Raw genomic sequence first — 19,967 nt, forward strand, 5'->3', positions numbered from 1 at the left:
AATGTAATCTGTGACTCCCCACCATAGATGAATGTAAATGACTAGTGCTAGTTGCCAGCCAGCCTCAGCCTGGTCGTATATGTGTGTTAGCTGGCGCCTGCGGTGTTGCAGTTCTGGTTAATCAGTGGGTAAAGTAGAGCCAGTAGAATCTAGGTCTGCTACTGCTGATTAAATATTAACTGGGCCCGGTGAGGGCTGCTTTAAGCTCAGCCTGATTGGTATATCTGTTTGATAACCCCTCAAGGAGCAGCAGCCCTCTGCTGTGGAGCTGATCCTACTGTTTGAGTGGGCTGGATTATTAGAATGGGTTGGAGAGTGGGAGGAGGAGAGGAACATGCAGACGCATCTCTCTTTTCATGTAGTAGATTGTGGACAGATATCAGCACTATGGTGATCTGTGGTGTTAGTGGTGCCAGGAGATGGCTAGGACAGAGACAGGACTGAGACAGAGATAGAGATGAGACCATGCTTGGGACCCTCCTGCAGAGAACATTTTGTGTGTGTGTGTGTGTGTGTGTGTGTGTGTACGTGAGAGCTCTGATCACTGTGCTAGGGACAGGGATCAGTGGAGGGCTAATGACTTATCCAACACAGACACACACACAGACCCAGAGCTGAGGGCTAATGGAGACTGTATGGCAGACAGAAGGCGGATCAGGAGAAATGGGCCGTGCCCTGTGTTCAGATTTGCCCTGTGGGTGAACAGACTGACACCAAATCGCCTGTGTTCTCACTAGGGCTGTGGAAGTCATGACATGTTATCAGGCAGTTATTGTCATGCAAAAGCCTGCTGGTCTCACGGTAATTGACCGTTAATTAACATAGACACATTTTGCATTTCCAGGCCTCCACACAACAAGCAGTTGATGAGCCCCCTTCGAACACCTACATTTAAAAATGTCTAATAAATAAATGTAATACACACCATAATAATACATCCATTATTTATTTTAGGCAAGTCTAAAGAAACATTATGAGATTAAGAAAATGTATTTCAGAGGAACAGAATATGAGTTGGACTACTGTATGTTATCTGCCTATGCACTATGCCATTGGTCTTTTCATTACGGCTGACAAGCTATGCTTATAAGTCCCGTGCCATTATTTTATTTTATATGATTTTATACTAAGAAGAATATAATTGAACTTAGCTGAATAAAGTATACATATAATTCCCATTACGGAGAAAGTACGCACATAAAATGGCTATGTTGAGTGTAAAAGGGATAATTTGAAACAGGTCCTATATGCTAGATTTAGAGTTAATTTGCAACTTTAGTTGTGAATGATACAAACCCTAAAATGTCTTAGACATCAAAACATATACTACTGGTCAAAAGTTTTAGAACACCTTGTCGTGTCTTTGGCTGTGCCGGATTAAGTGATATGACATGCTATTCTGTAAAATCATTTCTCTGTAATTAATATTACCTGATTAAGCTAATCAGGTAAATAATTAACTAGAAAGTCGGGCACCACGAACAAATGTTTATAGAGCTGTTATCTTCCGAATACTCTTATAGACCTGGTAATCTTCTACATTAATAGCAGTCAATATTTAATCGTCACCTTGTTTAGTCTCATCTGAAAGTTGTAAATTCTTGGTTACCTTCACGAACCCTGGCTAACCAGTTGAATCAGCAATGCGAAATTGGGTTGAATTATTTATTTACTAAATACCTAACTAATCACACAGAATTACATATACACAGAATGAATCATACATTGATGGACCTGGTGAACGGAGCCGATATAGCGGCTGGTTACACAAAGAAAAGGGGGGAGTTTGACTGAAAGAGCGGGAAGAATGAGTAACAAAGGGAGAAGCTATGCTATCATAAATACAGTATCTTATGCATTCTAAATTACCGCCCATTTGAAAAAGGAAAATGCAATAAATATTTACTCTGAGCTGCACTTCGGTAGGTTGGTTGTAGATGCTGGCCGTGTTGCCCAACAGAGATCTTCCTTGTCCTCTGAAGAATGTCTCTGGTGGTAAACTGGATACTTGGTAGTATCGTGTTGTTTGTTAGGGCAGATACTTTATCCGTCCTTTCCTAGCCCACGTTTACAGCTGCTGTTGCTAACTCAACGACTAGGATGTCTCACTTCTTTGGTGAATAAGAGTTCATACCATTCGCAACCAAAGCTCACGCTGAGGTTGGCTTAGTTCTGTAGTTGACATGTTAGTCTTTTTAACGTATGGACCGTCGTCCTATCATCCTCTGAACAGAAAGGTACATTTTCGTCAAGGGCTTTATAGGTGGGGAGAGAAGGGTGTGTTTCATAGTTTATAACCAATGTCTCTTACTGAGTGAGCAGAGCTTTAACCTTGTGAAAACCCAATTCTCTCATTTGGAAACTAAAATTACATTTAATCTTTTCACCATATTTAAACAGTTAAATTGCACAATAATTCCATGTGAATCTGATAACTATAATGTGTAGACTTTCCAAAATACAGTTTATATCATCCTATCATCCTAGTAAGAATGTCTCAGACGCCAACTGATCTGGCATCATATTCATTAAGTACCAACGCATATTTTCAACTGGTTGGATTACGGAAATATGGTTCCTTTCCCCCCACCTTTTGATGTTCCCAGACTCTATATGTTTAACAAAGGCTTTTCAAGAGTCCTTCTGTAGAGTCAAGAGAGAGGAAAGGGAGAAAGGTATTTATGGGGGTCATAATCTTCCCCCACTCAGGCCAATGTCATGACAGTGGTGAGATATTCTGTATAGCTAAAGGCCAATTAATTATGAAAATATAAAATGACCTATTACTAGGCTATTCTAAATGAAATACACATTTTGTAATTGTAGGCTAGCTGTTAAACAACATCATCGCCTAGGCCTATACATTCCCTCCCACTCATGGATCTGCATTTTGGAGTGTAGCATAAGTCCATCCAGTATGCATAATAATACAGTCCACACTCAAAGGCTAAAATCAGTTTTGTTTTATTTTTTTTCTGCCATGTGTAATGTGCAGTAGGACATGTATTGTGTAATGGCAAAATCATAATTTGAATTCAGTTATATTGGCTTGGGCTCATAAGCCTATGCATAAACTCTATGTGTACGGATTATTTGAATTAATCGTCACCTTAGGAAGCGCTGTCCATTTCGTTGTATTAGGCTTTGAAACAACCTACACAACCATGTTTTACACGGTTTCAACCTGCTGTTGAACCTCGTTCTTCAAATTGATCATCACAGTGAGTTGAGTTTTAAAAGTATGATAGACCTACTGTTTTGATGATAAATGTTTGATGTGATTTTTATTTGCATTTGCATTGTTGTCAGAGTGGTTAGAGGGACCATAGAGCCCTGAGTACTGCGGTCGTGACTCATGACTGCCGGTGTGGCTATAATATGGTCACGGCAACAGCTGTAGTCCTCACACAGCCTGCCACAGCCGCAGAGGGCTTACAAACGTGCGCGTGTGTGGCGTGAGTTTGTGTGTTCCAAAGCGAGAGATGGGGAAAGAGAAAAAGAGGTAGAGAGAGTAAGTGTTCCTTAAAACAGGTCACATTCACATAGAAAGCAAGTGCATCCGGGCATTTATTCTTCCTGTCCTGTGGGATCCAACCTTACACCTGAGAGAAGGAACCTAATATGCCCAGTGAGGCAGAGGAGAGCAGAGAGGAGGGGTTCATACCAGATTATTTAATAACAAGATCTTACCTAACTGAATGTGTATTGATTAATGCAACAGTCATGCCGTAGAATTACATTTCTGGGTGTCAGGTCTGCTCCCTGTTTCACCTCCACTGAGCTCTTGTTGTTGTGTGTTTCAGAGCCAGATTTCCAGGAGCAGGAGATTTTCCTGTGGCGGAAGGATACAGGATTTGGGTTCCGCATCCTTGGAGGAAATGAGCCTGGGGAGCCAGTGAGTATCTCTCCACCATTCCTCCACCATGTCCCTTCTATGTCACTGTTTAGTTTAGATGTGCCAAGGAAAGGGGACATTTTCATATTGAACCACTCCCCTTGCGACACACCATTCACTTATTCACGACTGATGATTAAACATTCCCCATGCCTGGTAATTACATCCCGTGTTAAACACTAAACAGAGTTATGAATGCATGTTAATGAATGCGTGTTAAAAGGGCAGCTATAGTACTGAACCCTCAATGGTCCATTACAGCTTCATCATGGTATGTTTCCTGTCAGAGTCCCTGCCTTAGGGCTTTCTTTGTTAAGCTTCAAACACAAACACTTTCACAACACTCATTCTCTGTCAGATCACACTCACACTGTGATGCTCAACCAACTGCCAAGAACTGGCAGCCTCTTAGTCTTCTTTCTCTCTTCCATCTGCATCACTTGTTCTTCCCCCAGTCTCTACCTATAATAGGGAGCAGTAGAAATGTACAGTCTGCTGTCTGTCTGACTGTGAGAGATGACTGGTGCTGTCTGTTTGATGAGGTAGGTCTGCATGCTGGTCTCAGGAGGTTCATTTAGAGAGCTTATTAGGGAAAGTAAGGGCCTTACCCAGAAGCCTTTGGTTCTGTGCAATGTGTTTCTAAGGGACATGAAGAGAGAGAAAGAAAAGTAGAGAAAGGCAGCGAAAGAGAGAGAAAGAAAAAATAATGAAGAGAAAGAGCGAGAGATGAGAGTGAGAAATAGAGATGCTGTAGGCAGCAAGCCTACCACAGAGGAATTAGCAGTTGTTATTTGTGCCAAGGATGCTCCGTGGTACACCCTGTACTAAATTTCCTACAGACACACACACACTCACCTCCGCCACACAGTAAGACCAGCCCTATCCATTCTACAGCCTCAAAAGACTACAATGCGCTCTAGGCTTAGCTTCAGTTATGACTAACATGGAACCTGTCATGGAACATAAAAAAGGGTTTTATTTAACTGTGCTGTATTGAACATGAACTGCAACTGAATTACAGGGCTAATGGATTTGTGATAAACTTTGTAGATCTACATTGGACACATAGTGAAGTACGGTGCAGCAGATGAGGACGGACGCCTGCGTTCTGGGGACGAGCTCATCTGTGTGGACGGCACAGCGGTGGTGGGGAAGTCTCACCAGCTGGTGGTGCAGCTGATGCAGCAGGCCGCCAAGCAGGGCCACGTCAACCTCACCGTCCGACGCAAGAGCTCTGGATACGGAGGTGAGGACAGGTCACAGAGACTACACAGGCATATGCACACTCACTCACCCACACACTCACTACCCACACAAGCCTGGGTTCTGGCTGAGACCTAGTGCTTAGTGGCTCATTTAACTATTACTAGCCCATGCCAAATGTTTGAATGTTGTTTGTATATTTGCTGAACACCTTTTTTGTATTGCCTGTCCTCCTTCATCCCCTCTCCTTCCCCCATCTCTTCCACAGTTTCGAAAGGGGAGGGTGACGTGCCCCCGTCCCCTGCCTCGTCCCACCACAGCAGCACCCAGGCCCCCTCCCTGACGGAGGGCAAGCGAACCCCCCAGGGCAGCCAGAACTCCCTCAACACGGTCAGTTCTGGCAGTGGCTCCACCAGTGGCATCGGCAGTGGGGGAGGAGGTGGCTCCGGCAGTGCTGTGGTCACCGCAGCCCTGCAGCCCTATGACGTGGAGATCCAACGTGGAGAGAATGAGGGCTTCGGATTCGTCATTGTGTCATCTGTCTCTAGGCCTGATGCTGGGACTACGTTCGGTGAGTGGGGTAGGCAATTCTACGCTGGGCTGGGTTGGGTTATGGTGAGCTGGGCTTTGCTACTACCAGAGTGGGCTATGCTGGGTAAAGTTGCAATTTTCTGTTCTCAGGTCTGAGAACTAGTTTTAATTTGTTATTGGTTGAACTGGGTTGAAATGGGTAATAATCTGGTAAAATATCCTGTAATCTGAGCAAATCCTGATTCTTCTGCTTGACTTTACTGTGGTCATTAATCTACAATATTAACAATATTTTCTGAAAACCAACCCTTTAAGGCTTAACTTACGCATGAAAAGCATATATTAATAAACATCCTCTTGAAAAGATCTGAGGTGATTGAGTCGTAGCTAAGCCTAATGACTACAGAACACTCCCCCTGATGTTATTTAGACAGCCCATTTCCTTGTGTTATCAAAAGTCCCTCTCAAAGTTTACAAAGTGAGACAGGGAAATAATGATGCCCCAGTGCGTGAAACAACCTGAGTCTGCCAAGCAGCACACTAGTAAACACACGACCCTTAAAGTGCATCAACACCGCCCGCCACTCAGCAACACGATTTATGTAATTTCTTGGGGGTGGAATTACAATATTTTGACAGTCACTCCTCATTGTATCCTCATTCCCACCTTCTTTATGAATGGCAAGGGAGTAATTTCTGATGGGAGTGGACTTAATGGTACAGCTCCAGGTCACAAACTCCATAACCATGAGCTTAGGGAAACAGAAATCTCTTTATGTGCCCAGGTGTATTCACCGCCGGGATAACTGGCTGGCTGATGCTTTATCAAAAACACTATCAACACCGATTCAGAGGCAGACTTAATACATGGCCAGTTCTGGCTGATTCACTCAGCATGTCATTTAAGTTCCACTGAGCACATTCTATAGCTATCTGTACTGTTTATCTATGAAGGCAAAATTGTGAAATTGTCGCCATTTAAGGTCACTCCGCCGTCAAAGAGGGATTTTAAGCCAATGTGAGTAAGACCTTTAAGCAGGTTAACATTCACAAGGCCGCAGGGCCAGGCGGATTACCAGGACGTGTACTCAGAGCATCCGTTGACCAACTGGCAAGTGTCTTCACTGACATTTTCAACCTCTCCTTGACCTAGTCTAATACCATGTTTCAAGTAGACTACCATAGTCCCTGTGCCCAAGAACGCCAAGTTAACCTGCAGAAATGACTTCGGGTCCGTAGCACTCACATCTGTAGCCATGAAATGCTTTGAAAGGCTGGTCATGGCTCACATCCCATAAATCCTGGACCCACTCCAATTTGCATACTGCCCCAACAGATCCACAGATGACGCAATCCATATTGCATTTCACACTGCCCTTGCCCACCTGGACAAAATCAACACCTATGTGAGAATGCTATTCATTGACTACAGCTCAGCGTTCAACACCATGGTGCCCTCAAAGCTCATCATTTAGCTAAGGACCCTGGGACTTAACACCTCCCTCTGGATCCTGGGGAAACAACACATTCGCCACGCTGACCAACAACACTGGGGGCTGTCAGGGGTGTGTCCTTAGTCCCCTCCTGTACTCCCTGTTCACCCATGACTGCAGGGCCACGCACTGGACTCTAACCCCGCACTCACACATACTACACTGACACACACACACACACACACACACACACACACACACACAATCACATTCCTTCACATATGCTGCTGCTACTCTCTGTTTATTATCTATGCTTAGTCACTTTACCCCTACTTACAGTACATGTACAGTACCAGTCAAAAGTTTGGACACACCTACTCATTCAAGGGTTTTTCTTTATTTTTACTATATTTATTATACATTGTAGAATAATAGTGAAGACATCAACACTATGAAATAGTGAGGACCGTCACAGGAAAGGAAGACCTAGAATTACCTCTGCTGCAGAGGATAAATTCATTACAGTTAACAGCCTCAGAAATTGCAGCCCAAATAAATGCTTCACAGAGTTCAAGTAACAGACACATCTCAACATCAACTGTTCAAAGGAGACTGCGTTAATCAGGCCTTCGTGGTCGAATTGCTGCAACGAAACCATTACTAAAGGACACCAATAAGAAGAAGAGACTTGCTTTGGCCAAGAAACACGACCAATTATACCAGTGAAAATCTGTCCTTTGATGTGAGATTTTTGGTTCTAATTGCCGTGTCTTTGTGAGACGCAGAGTAGGTGAATGGTTCATCTTCGCATGTGTGGTCCCCACCGTGAAGCATGGAGGTGTGATGGTGTGTGTGTGTGTGTGTGTGTGTGGGGGGGGGGGAATTCTGGCATTCTGGAGCGATTCGCCATCCAACCTGGTTTGCGCTTAGTGGGACTCCTACGTATGAGGGAACTCCTTCAAGTCTGTTGGAAAAGCATTCCAGATGAAGCTAGTTGAGAGAATGCTGAGAGTGTGCAAAGCTGTCATCAAGACAGAGGGTGGCTTCTTTGAAGAATCTCAAATATAAAATATATTTGTTTAACACTTTTTTGGTAACTACATGATTCCACTATGTGTTATTTCATAGTTTTGATGTATTCACTACTATTCTACAATGTCGAAAATAATACAAATATAGAAAAACCTTTGAATGAGTAGTTGTCCAAACTTTTGACTGGTACTGTATATATTACTGCAATTCAAAATTAATGTTTTGTTAGCTACTGTGCAGTGCAATGGACCCAGTTCCATTGATCCTCTGAGCTATAGTTGAAGCCTCATAAAATAGAAGGTAGAAGTAGAGGTTGTTTACGTATAATTTATACAAGCAGGAGATATCCCACTGACACTTGATGTCTTTCTTTATGAGCGACCTGAATGTGCTCATCTGCACTGTCTGCAGCTGGATCCTCAGACTCAGTGACACTTCTGTCTCAACTGTCTCTGGTTGTGTCTCAAATTATACCATATATTCTCCATGTAGCGCAATACTTCTGGCCAGACCCCTATATTCTCCATGCAGTGCACTACTTCTTGCCAGACCTCTATGTTCCCCATGAAGTGCACTGCTTCTGACCAGACCAGAGCCCTATGTGGGTATCATTTGAGAGTTTCTTCCCGTCTCATTAATGTGCTGATGGAGATGCTTCTCTACCAGATCTCCCCGACCGCCAGTGGAGGTCCAACATAGAGAGAGACATGAGAGTAAATATTGATATTATTAATATTAAATAGTGCACCTCCATCCATTTGTGATCAATCTATGGATTCTTCTTTTGCCTGAGAGGGCCATAGATGTTTGGGTATTGTGACGGACAAAGAGCTTTGCACTGGCTTTATCCTTCTCCCATACATCATACTATGCAAACCCCTTTTCTCCCTCCAGCCCATCCCACCATTGTGAGCTGCTGTGCGCTGGTGTTGTGATCAGCAGAATGGGTATTAAATCCTGGGTTTTTGTCACACCCAGTAATGTCCCATATCGCATTATTTGGATAGAGTGGCAGGACACAAGGGCAGTTTTTAATCAAGAAGAAGGGAGGGGAGCTTGACGCACAAGGTGATGTGATAAATATGGATGAGGGAGGGAGGGAGGGAGGGAGGGAGGGAGAGGAGGAGAGGAGAGGAGAGAGAGGAGAGGAGAGGAGAGGAGAGGAGAGGGAGAGGAGAGGAGAGGAGAGAGGAGAGGAGAGGAGAGGAGAGGAGAGGAGAGGAGAGGAGAGGAAGCTCCCTAGAGTCTGTTCAGAGCTGCTCTGTAAACAAGATGTGCTATATGGAACGCTGTCACTCAGCTTGTATTGCTTTGCTTGTGTAGCACGCAGTATGCTAACAGTCCCATGCAATGCTAGCATGTCTCTGTCTGTAGCCTCTCTGATAAAGTGTGCATTCTCTCTTGACATAGGTGAGAAGCCTGAGATTTCTGAGTATCACTCTTTAGCAATACATCTCGTTCTCTGAGCCGTTCCAAGGGTCAGAAACCAAATGACACGTCCAGCATCTAACCACTCCGCTGTGGCAAAGGCTGCATCCTCCCCAGTGGTCCCTGGTGCTGAGGGGAAGGGGAAGACAGTCGTAAGGCCATGTCAAGGTCATTGATAGCCTGCTGAGCAGGGGCCACAAAGGGCCCTGACCAGTTCCAGGTGATTTAAGTCCCAATGATTAACGCATCAGGGGAGCAGAGGATGACAGCAGAGACAAAAACAGAGCCCATGAATTCCTTAATGACCACACAATATAAGTCTGTCCACCACTAGGGATGTAAGCTGTGATCCGGATGCATACTCCGTGATTGCACCAAGTTTCCAGTGCCACCGTTGGCTGGTTCTTGGGTCGTCCTCTCTGGGTGAATGGCCTATGGTGATTTGGATGATTTAAAAACCTCTTTGGGCTAGACGTGCCGCTAGCGACCCACCTCGATAACATCCGGTGAAATTGCAGAGCGCGAAATTCAAAATACAAAAATCATAATATTAAACATTCATGAAAATACAAGTGTCATACATAATTTAAAAGCTTAACTTCATGTTAATTCAGCCGTTTTGTCAGATTTTAAAAAGGCTTTACGGCAAAGGCATATGATTATCTGAGGACAGCGCCCCGCGTATAAAAGCATTAAAAACATTTTCCAAACTAGCAGAGGCGTTACAAAGTCAAACAACGTTTCTAATCAATCCTCAGGTACCCTAATATGTAAATAAACAATCAAATTTAAGACTGAGAGTAGTGTGTTCAATACCGGAGATAAATAACGAAGTGCACGCCCTCATCCACGCGCACCACAACACTACAGTCAAAATGAGAGCCACCTTGAAAAACTACAAATTTGAGCTAATTTTTCGAAAAACAAGCCTGAAATCCTTTCTAAAGACTGTTGAAATCTAGTGGAAGCAATAGGAACTACAATCTGCGAGGATTTCCTTTGATTTTCCCATAGACAGGCATTTCAATGGGTGGTCACAACAACAACAAAAAATTATAGATGGATTCTCCATGGGTTTTCGCCTGCCATATCAGTTCTGTTATACTCACATACATTCAAACTTCAGGGTGTTTTCTATCCTATGCTACCAACTATATGCATATCCTAGCTTCTGGGCCTGAGTAACAGGCAGTTTACTTTGGGCATGTCAGTCATCCGAACTTCCAAATACTGCCCCCTAGCCCTAAGAAGTTTTTAACTCTTTGCCCTCTTTTCTCTCTTTTTTTACTTCTCTTTCTTTTCTCATAATCAAATTACATAATCAATAACCAAATCACACAAACACACACACTACACATTAACATCAAAGCTGGCAATGCATGTGTGGCCATGCCCCACAAAATAGGGCGCATCATCGAGGGGAGCCCTGCGGACCGCTGTGGGAAGCTGAAGGTGGGCGACCGCATCTTGTCCGTCAACGGCTGCTCCATTACCAACAAGTCCCACTCGGACATCGTCAACCTGATCAAGGAGGCCGGGAACACAGTCTCTCTGAGGATCATTCCTGGTGATGGTAAGACTTTGAGGCTTTCTGTTTTATAATGCAGTAGGGAGGTGACTTATTCATAGTTCTAGTGGGAGTCAATGGGCATCACTGCTCTGTGCTGGCAGAAGCACTTTCTATCAACCTGGGGAGCTATCTAGCGCTATGAGAGGCCATGCTCCCTGCCCTGGCTTCAAACTGGGAGAGGGTTGGGACTGTGAATGAGTAGGGAGGTGATGCCACTAGATATGTATCTCTAGTCAGTTTTACCTTTCCCCCTTTTATGGTTAAGTTTAGAATTTGGGGAGGGCAAGCTGATAAGTATGTGTGTGTTGATTGTACAGTGTATGATAGGCAGACTGATAATGTCATTTGGATGTACTGCAGTCTCCCAGTTTGGTAATAGCTGCCATTTTGAAATGAAGAGATTATCAACTCAGTGAAATGTGTTTTCTGTGTAATCACTGTTTCCTGTCAGTGTTAATCTCCTCAGTCTGGATGGAACAAGGTGGCAGGAAATGCATACGTAATACTGGTTTTGGCAGGAACAGGCTGTGACAGGAAATTGGCTCTATCCCCATGAGTAGGAATGTGTTGAGTTGTGCCATGTCCCAGAACAACAATACAGCCAGCCCCTAGAATGGCCTGTCATTGGCTGAGAGACTTGTGGACCAATGAGCTGTGTGTGTGTGTGTGTGTGTGTGTGTGTGTGTGTGTGTGTGTGTGTGTGTGTGCTAGGTTTGCTGCTCTGCCTCTAAAGGGCTCTCCAGAAAAGCTGGTAAAATGTAGCTTCATTAAGGTGGGAGGAGAGCCAGGCGCACACACACACACAAAGGAGGAGAAAATGCAAAACCAGTCATTAAATAAAGCATGGCAGTTTGTTTTAACGACCACAATGATAGCATCTATTTATAGCCTACTGTTTTCTCTCAGGGTAGAACAACTCTAGATAGAACCCATGCAGTCACAACCTTCCCCAACTAGGCTGTGTAATTTTGTGTGGAGATATTTGTTCTTGAACCGTTCAGGTTGTGTCCCCCAGACAGCTTTGTGATCATGGGGGAAGGCAGGCAGGGCTGTCAGGGTAGCGAGGGAGAGAGGGATGAAGGGTAGCGAGGGAGAGAGGGATGAATGAGTCAGGCTGGTGCTCTTGCTAACTTCAGGCAGAACCCCATTCCATCTATAAGTAACCAATGTCTATGATGACTAATGTGGACTGCCGTGTTGTGGCTTGTGGTGCAGCAAGAAAGGAAGGACAATTACCCCTGGAATTTAAAGAAAAACAGAACGATGGAAGCAGAGGCTTGTTTTGATTTGATGTTCCTGTGTAGAGTGGAACTGGTGTTGTCTGTGTCGGTGAGCAACATTGTAGATGACAACATTGTAGGCAATTAGCATCAGGTTGAACAGAGCAGCCTTGAGGTAAGACTGTGTTTTCTGGAGAGCAAAACTCTGGTATGGAAATGTGTTGTCAAAGACAGCAATCCTGACCAAGAATCAGTAATGGCTCAAAACACATTGTTTAGCAGAATAGCGATTTTAGAGCATCTAACAGCAGACGCATTTGTTTTTTCTCTAAGATAGAAGCCATCTTACCAAAATCCATGTATTACTCATAGATTAGAGGTTATGACCTCTACCCACAATCCTCTACTGTGTTTCCACAGAGTCCTCCAACGCGTCTCTGTTGACCAACGCTGAGAAGATTGCCACCATCACCACCACGCACACACCCCAAACTGCCACGGAGCCTCGGTTAGTTTCCATGAAGATCTCAATCAATAAACAGGCTTTTGATTAAATCAAATGTATAATATGATCAATTGCATGAAAGATGACTTCTATATGAATATTATTTATTTTCATATCTGTGTGTTCATATGAATGATTACATTTTCCAGGAACAACTCAAAGTCGAAACAGGCTCCTCCTCCACCTCCTCCAACACAAGCTCAGCCCTCACAGGTACTGTAAAGACAGACATGTTCTATCGGTCTGTTTCAATCAATCACCAAAGAAGGAAGCAATCAGTAATTCACTACTTCACAAGAACACACAGTGCAGCTTCAATCTGAGATAAAGATTTTCATTCAAAGCATCAAAGCAATCAATCAATGAATCAGATCATCAATAAAAGAGGACGGAAGAGTGACAGTACCACAGCCAAACCTTTGATGAGTGCAGTAAGCCTGTGTCCAGCCATTGCAGTGCCCTTTCTTCGTGCTCTGCACAGGCAGCAATAATTATTCATTGGTTCCAGGGTATTGTACCTCCTGTTCATTTTGTGTGGTCCTTTGTAGCTCTGTTGGTAGAGCATGGTGCTTGTAACGACAGGGTTGTGGTTTCAATTCCTGGGACCACCCATATGTAAAAATGTATGCACGCATGACTGTAAGTTACTTTGGATAAAAGTGTCTGCTAAATGGCTTACATTATTATGTGAGTTTTTGCTGGATGTGACTTCATTAGTCCTGAATTTAGTACACTTCATGACACCCCTGTTGGCCCATGAGTTGTGGGTATTTGCACATCTGCTCTGTAAATATGTACTTTTCTTTCTTTCTGTCTCTCACTCTCTCAGGATGCCGAGTTCTACTCTGTGGATCTGGAGCGGGACAGTAAAGGCTTTGGGTTCAGCCTGAGAGGAGGACGGGAGTACAACATGGACCTATATGTGTTGAGGCTGGCTGAGGACGGGGCGGCTGGCAGGAATGGCAAGATGAGGGTATGCTCCATGAAAAAATCATATCAACAATTGGAGGCCTGTCACTCTGTTGTACTTGGATTCTAATATTTCTGTCAAATAGACAGTTCAGCTCGCCTGGGATCAATTATCTGGTTGTCTCAATAAATCCTAAATCCTCTCTCTCTCTGCACACAAAGGTGGGAGATGAGATCCTGGAGATCAATGGCGAGAGCACAAAGAACATGAAGCACGCACGGGCCATCGAGCTGATCAAGAATGGTGGCCGGAGGGCACACCTGGTCCTCAAGAGGGGCGATGGATCTGTACCTGAATATGGTGTGTGGAGATGTGATGTGATACAGGTTCCCTCCATACTATGACTAACACTACTGACTCTGACTACTAACTAACACTAAAGGCCCCACACACAGGACAGACACTGTAGTCTGCAGTTTCTTGTTGCTGTGAGCAAATCAAATCCATTTTTATTTGTCACACGCACCGAATACAACATTACCGTGAAACGCTTACTTACAAGCCCTTAATTAACCAACAATGCAGTTCAAGAAATTGAGTTAAGAAAATATTTAATAAATAAACTAAAGAAAAAGAAATGTAATCAAAAAGTAACACAAGACATTTACATAATAATAATGAGGCTATATACAAGGGGTACCGGTACCGAGTCAATGTGTGGGGGTACAGGTTAGTTGAGGTCATTTGTAAAGTGACAATGCATAGATGTAAATAGTTTGGGTGGTCATTTGATTAATTGTTCAGCTTGGGGGTAGAAGCTGTTAAGGAGCCTTTTGGTCCTAGACTTGGTGCTCCGTTATTGCTTGCCGTGCGGTAGGAGAGAGAACAGTCTATGACTTGGGTGACTGGAGTCTTTGACAGTTCTTTGGGCCTTCCTCTGACACCGCCTAGTATATAGTTCCTGGATGTCAGGAAGCTTGGCCCCAGTGATGTACTGGGCCATACACATTACCCTCTGTAGTGCCTTACGGTCAGATGCAGAGCAGTTGCCAGACCAGGTAGTGATACAACTGGCCGGGATGCTCTCGATGGTGCAGCTGTAGAACTTTTCAGGATCTGGGGACCCATGCCTCTCCTGAGGGGGAAAAGGTGTTGCTGTGCCCTCTTCACAACTGTCTTGGTATGTTTGGACCAGGATAGTTCACTGGTGATGTGGATACCAAGGACAATGAAACTCACAAACTTCATTGGCCATAGTATGTAATGTTCCTCTTCCTGTATAAATCAAGTCATGTTTTGTCCAAATACTGTATGTTCTGCTCACTCCTAATCTGGGATTGTTTCTCCTTATTTCTGCCGAGAAGGTCAAAGGATCCCACTCAGCCGTCAATTTCATAGGTTTTCCTTTTCTGTGCCTGACAGAAAAACTTGTCAACTGAACCAACTACATTTATTTTTCTTATCTCTATTGAGGATCTAAGCCCTCTGTTGTCTCTATTTTTGTTTATTTTTTTGCTGTCTCTTTCCTCCCCACTTCTTTTCTCTGGGTTCTTCCTCCTCCCTCCAGCGATGATGGCTCCTCATCTCGCTGTTGGTACTATGAGAAATGACAAGATGGGAGAGCCCTGTTTCTACCTAATGGGCCAAAATCAGACCACGGTTTGTAACCAAGTCTGTTCCAACCCACCCTCCTAACTGTTTACCCTCCACCCCAACATCTCTCACCTACTTAACCCATCTCCCCCTACCATTTCCTCCTCTCCCACTACCTGCACCTCCCTGGGTATGTGTTTGGTTCTGTGTGGCCTGGCTCACTCCTCAACCTGCACTGTGCTTTCATGACCCATGTGAACCCATTCACACTGAATGCACTGCTTCTCCTCCTCCCGCCTCTGGAAGGATTCATGTCACTGCTCGCCTCCTGCTGCTACCATAACAACCACTAATTGGGCAGAGTCATGGGCAGAATACTCTCCAGTTTTTTGTTTTCTCCTCTCTCAGGCTCTTTGTTTTTCTGCAGTTCCCATTCCCAAACGATGATAATCGACTTTTTAAATTATTTTAATTTTAATGTCATAGCTGCTTGTTGTGTCATTGATAACACCAACCCTCCACTTGCAATGTTTTGCACTTGTTGTGTTGCTGCCACCTACATGTAGCAACCCAATGCTCCCATTGAAAATATACTGTAGCAATTGTTTAGTTTGATGTAATTTATTTGTTTGTACAAAGTTATTTGTTTGTACAAATTTGAATATTTAATACTACCCTTTTTCCCCAGTATATTTAATGTCCCAATTTGCAAACAAGTCACTGTTTATGGAAGTGCATGGCAGTACATGGTTTCCATAAAAATATCTGTATTGACTAAATACCAATATCTGTATTGCTTGTATCTGTATTGATACAAGAAATTTGTGAGAATTGTCTTAGCTACCAAGCTTATATTATTTAGTTAGTTTAAACTCCATCCAGTCTGAGAATGTCTCTCGTGTTCTTCCTTTGTTTTCATACAGACTCCAGCCATGACGGGCACTCTCCCACACCCGGGGCACAAAACTCTCCGGAAGTGAGAACCCTGCCACCAAACAGCCGATATCACACCCCATCGGAGTCAAGTTATCCACAAGACCTTCACAAACCATCACGCCACAAGGATGCTGCGCAGGGCCGAGACAGGGACAGGATGGAGCACCAGGTCCGGCACTTTAACCCCCACCACCATCACACCTGGAACAACAACCACAGCCATGCCACCCCCAGCCAACACTACCCTGAAAACAGCGGCGGCAACAATAAGAAGAGCCGGGGACGCAAAGTCAACAAGTCAGAGTCAGAGAGCGGCATCTCAAAACTATTAAAGACTCTGCGTAAGGACAGCTCTAGGAAGAAGGCTGCAGCTGCAGCGGCAGCTACAGAGCGGGAGCTCTCCGCTAGTAGCAGTACTCTAGACCCGAGGTACAGTCGACCACGCCGCGGCTCCCTCGACCGTTCGCCCACCCGTAAACATAAAGCCTCCCCTGACCGATGGCGGTCCAAGTCCATGGACCGCAGGGTCGAGCGAGCACACCGAGACCGCACACCCGAAAAGGAGAACGAGGACGGAGGTTTCCTCAGTCATGCGGCTACTCCTGAACAACCACTCTACGACCGCAGGCTCCTGAGGGAACCACAGACCCCGGGCCGAGCCTACTTACAGGCCACCACCCCAGAGCGCCTGAACAAAAGGGCTTCCTCCCTGTCTCTTTCCAGGGGGTGGACTCCTGACAGAGGCAGCTTGAAGAACGGCAACCTCCTGAGGGACTCGCCGGTTGAGACGAGGGAGGATAGGTATGGGATGAACGGAACGCCAGAGAGACGGTACAGGTCAGAGAGAGATTCGTCTCCAGACAGCAGCTATAGCAGGGAGGAGCTGAACTACTGCAGTACACTGAAGAACAATGCCTCCACTCACAACCACACAGGCTACAATGCAGCAGGACACTGCAACAACAACACAGCAGGACACAACAACACAGCAGGACACAACACAGCAGGACACAACAAAGCAGCAGGACACAACAACGGAGTAGGTCGCGCCCAGAACCAGTTCCCCGTGCCTATGAGAAGGCTTTACAAAGAGAGCCCCAAGGACCTCAGCATCTGAGTGGACAGAGCCTGGACCTTGGCCTCTCACCCCTCAACCTGTGTAGGCCACAGTACATACACTGGACTTGGACTTCTGAGGAGATTAACTCGTGATTTATCCAATCGCCTGGTTGTTGATTCATTGATTTGACTACTTGTGATCCGGGACAGAGATTCATACCACAGCAGGAGTACAATTTTTTTGTTTGTACTGTATGTTTTGCTTCTGTTCACATTATTTTGAGCATTACAGCAGTTGTTAATACTGTAGTGAAGGTATGTGTATGTGCCTATCACATCACAAATGGCGATTTAGCTTTTTTTGGGCATCTCTGTTTGGAACCTCAGAGGGAACACATACAGTCGCTAGCCTGTTAGGGCAAGGTGAGACGTCTGCGTCTCACATAGCCTACAGGAAATGGAAATGCGCAACGCCAAATGCTAATAGTACTCGCTAAAACTCAAACTTTCATCAAAACACACATGCAGGGTACTCAATTAAAGCCACACTCGTTGTGAATCGAGCCAACATGTCAGATTTTTTCGGCGAAAGCATGAGAAGCTATTATCTGATAGCATGCACCCCCCCGCAATACCGGAAAAAGACGTAAACAAAGGAATTAGCGTAGCCGGCGCTACACAAAACGCAGGAATAAAATATAAAACATTCATTACCTTTGACGAGATTCTTTGTTGGCACTCCTATATGTCCCATAAACATCACAATTGGGTCTTTTTTTCGATTAAATCCGTCCATGTATGCCCAAAATGTCCATTTATGAAGCGAGTCTGATCCAGGAAAAAGCAGCTTTACAAAACGCTACGTCATTTTTTTAAATTAAAAAAGTTGCCAATAAACTTTGACAAAACACTTCAAGCTACTTTTGTAAGCCAACTTTAGGTATTAGTACACGTTAATAATCGATCAAATTGATCACGGGGCGATCTGTATTCAATAGCAGCAGTTCTTGAAATGAAGCTCCGTTTTCTCTCTCTCAAAAGTCCAAGATATGTACTTGATGACAGGAAGTGCCTTTTTCTCATCTGACCAAGGATTAACTTCGAAGCAAATGACAGTACTGGCGACATCGTGTGGAAGCTGTAGGCATTGCAACCTCATCGCTATCTATTTTCCCTTCCCATTGACAATACAAGCAACTGGCGGAAGGATATCATTTTTTTGTGTGAACAGTTTTCCTTGGGCTTTCGCTTGCCCCTCATGCTCTGTTGTAGCCACAGACATGATTTAACTAGTTCTATAAACTTCATAGTGTTTTCTATCCACACATACTAATCATATGCATGTGCTATATTCCTGGCATGAGTAGCAGGACGTTGAAACTTTGCGCGATTTTTAACAAAATGTTGAAAAAAAAGACCCGAGCTCTAAGAGGATTTATTAAGGAAAGTCTACACACCGCTTGCACAGTCTTCACATTTTGCTGCCTCGAAATGTAATCAAAACATTTATTAAATTAGATTGGTAGAACAATTATCTACAAAACCTACTCCACATTTTCAAAGTGAAAGAAAAATGATAGAACACCCCCCCCCTTCCAAAAAAATGTTTATTGATTGCATGACTCTTAGCGCAACGTATATCCATTGTTTTTGTCAAAATTGCTCAAACTCAGTAAATGTGGCTGGGAATCATTGATGGCCAGCAATATTTCAGGCTTGTCTCGGATTTTCAAGCAAATTTAAGTCAGCACTGAGACTGGAAAACTCACACTTTACACCTCTTCGAAAGCCCTCCTGGCGGGTCTTTGGTATTAAAATGTGTGTAAATGTCCCGCTGACAAATAAAACTCTGTCCCAGGGTTAGGTTTTCAGAAAACTACGGCAGGTTTTTACCTGGGCTTTTTTTATCCTGACAAACTCCCCAATCCCTGCCGGTGACAACCTACCCATAACATGATGCTGCCACCACAATACTTGAAAATACAGAGAGTTTTCCTCTGTGTTGCATTAGATTTGATTCAAATCAGCAGTTTTTTATTTAGTCCAAAAAGTGAATGTATTTGCTGTTTTGTCTTGCAGTATTATTTAACAACCTTGTTGCAAACATAATTGATGATTTGGTGTGGATGTTTTTTGTTGTTGAATTTTTTACCCCTTTTTTACCCCTTTTTCATGGTATCCAATTGTTTAGTACCTACTCTCATCGCTACAACTCCCGTACGGGCTCGGGAGAGACGAAGGTTGAAAGTCATGCGTCGTCCGATACACAACCCAACCAAACCGCACTGCTTCTTAACACAGGGCGCATCCAACCCAGAAGCCAGCCGCACCAATGTGTCAGAGGAAACACTGTGCACCTGGCAACCTTGGTTAGTGTGCACTGCGCCCGGCTCGCCACAGGAGTCACTGGTGCACGATGAGACAAGGATATCCCTACCGGCCAAGCCCTCCCTAACCCGGACGACACTATGCCAATTGTGCGTCGCCCCACAGACCTCCCGGTCGCAGCCGGTTATGACAGAGCCTGGGCGCGTACCCAGAGTCTCTGATGGCACAGCTGGCGCTGCATTACAGCACCCTTAACCACTGCGCCACCCGGGAGGCCTGGTGTGGATGTTTTAACACAGGTTTCCTTCTTTTTACTTCATCATA

The 19,967-nt window shown here is 44.4% G+C and overlaps 1 protein-coding gene across 3 annotated transcripts in view; it reads left to right on the forward strand.

Moving 5' to 3' along the window:
- The window catches only part of LOC112215165 (membrane-associated guanylate kinase, WW and PDZ domain-containing protein 1), a 64,432-nt gene extending 46,605 nt beyond the window's left edge, over window positions 1–17,827 (forward strand). For 2 of the 3 annotated variants that reach the window (XM_042299206.1, XM_042299207.1), the window contains exons 13-21: window positions 3,804–3,895; window positions 4,946–5,141; window positions 5,367–5,669; window positions 10,892–11,095; window positions 12,733–12,820; window positions 12,967–13,030; window positions 13,647–13,790; window positions 13,949–14,087; window positions 16,244–17,827. In XM_042299206.1, coding sequence (XP_042155140.1) covers window positions 3,804–3,895; window positions 4,946–5,141; window positions 5,367–5,669; window positions 10,892–11,095; window positions 12,733–12,820; window positions 12,967–13,030; window positions 13,647–13,790; window positions 13,949–14,087; window positions 16,244–17,373 — 2,360 coding nt within the window. In that variant the 3' untranslated portion in view covers window positions 17,374–17,827. Of the gene's footprint in view, window positions 1–3,803; window positions 3,896–4,945; window positions 5,142–5,366; window positions 5,670–10,891; window positions 11,096–12,732; window positions 12,821–12,966; window positions 13,031–13,646; window positions 13,791–13,948; window positions 14,088–15,294; window positions 15,387–16,243 lie in introns of all 3 variants that reach the window. The other variant, XM_042299208.1, reaches the window with a different exon arrangement.
- The last annotated feature ends 2,140 nt before the right edge of the window (window positions 17,828–19,967 follow it).

This window comes from Oncorhynchus tshawytscha, linkage group LG16 (assembly GCF_018296145.1).
Source record: "Oncorhynchus tshawytscha isolate Ot180627B linkage group LG16, Otsh_v2.0, whole genome shotgun sequence".
Taxonomy (NCBI): Eukaryota; Metazoa; Chordata; class Actinopteri; order Salmoniformes; family Salmonidae; genus Oncorhynchus; species Oncorhynchus tshawytscha.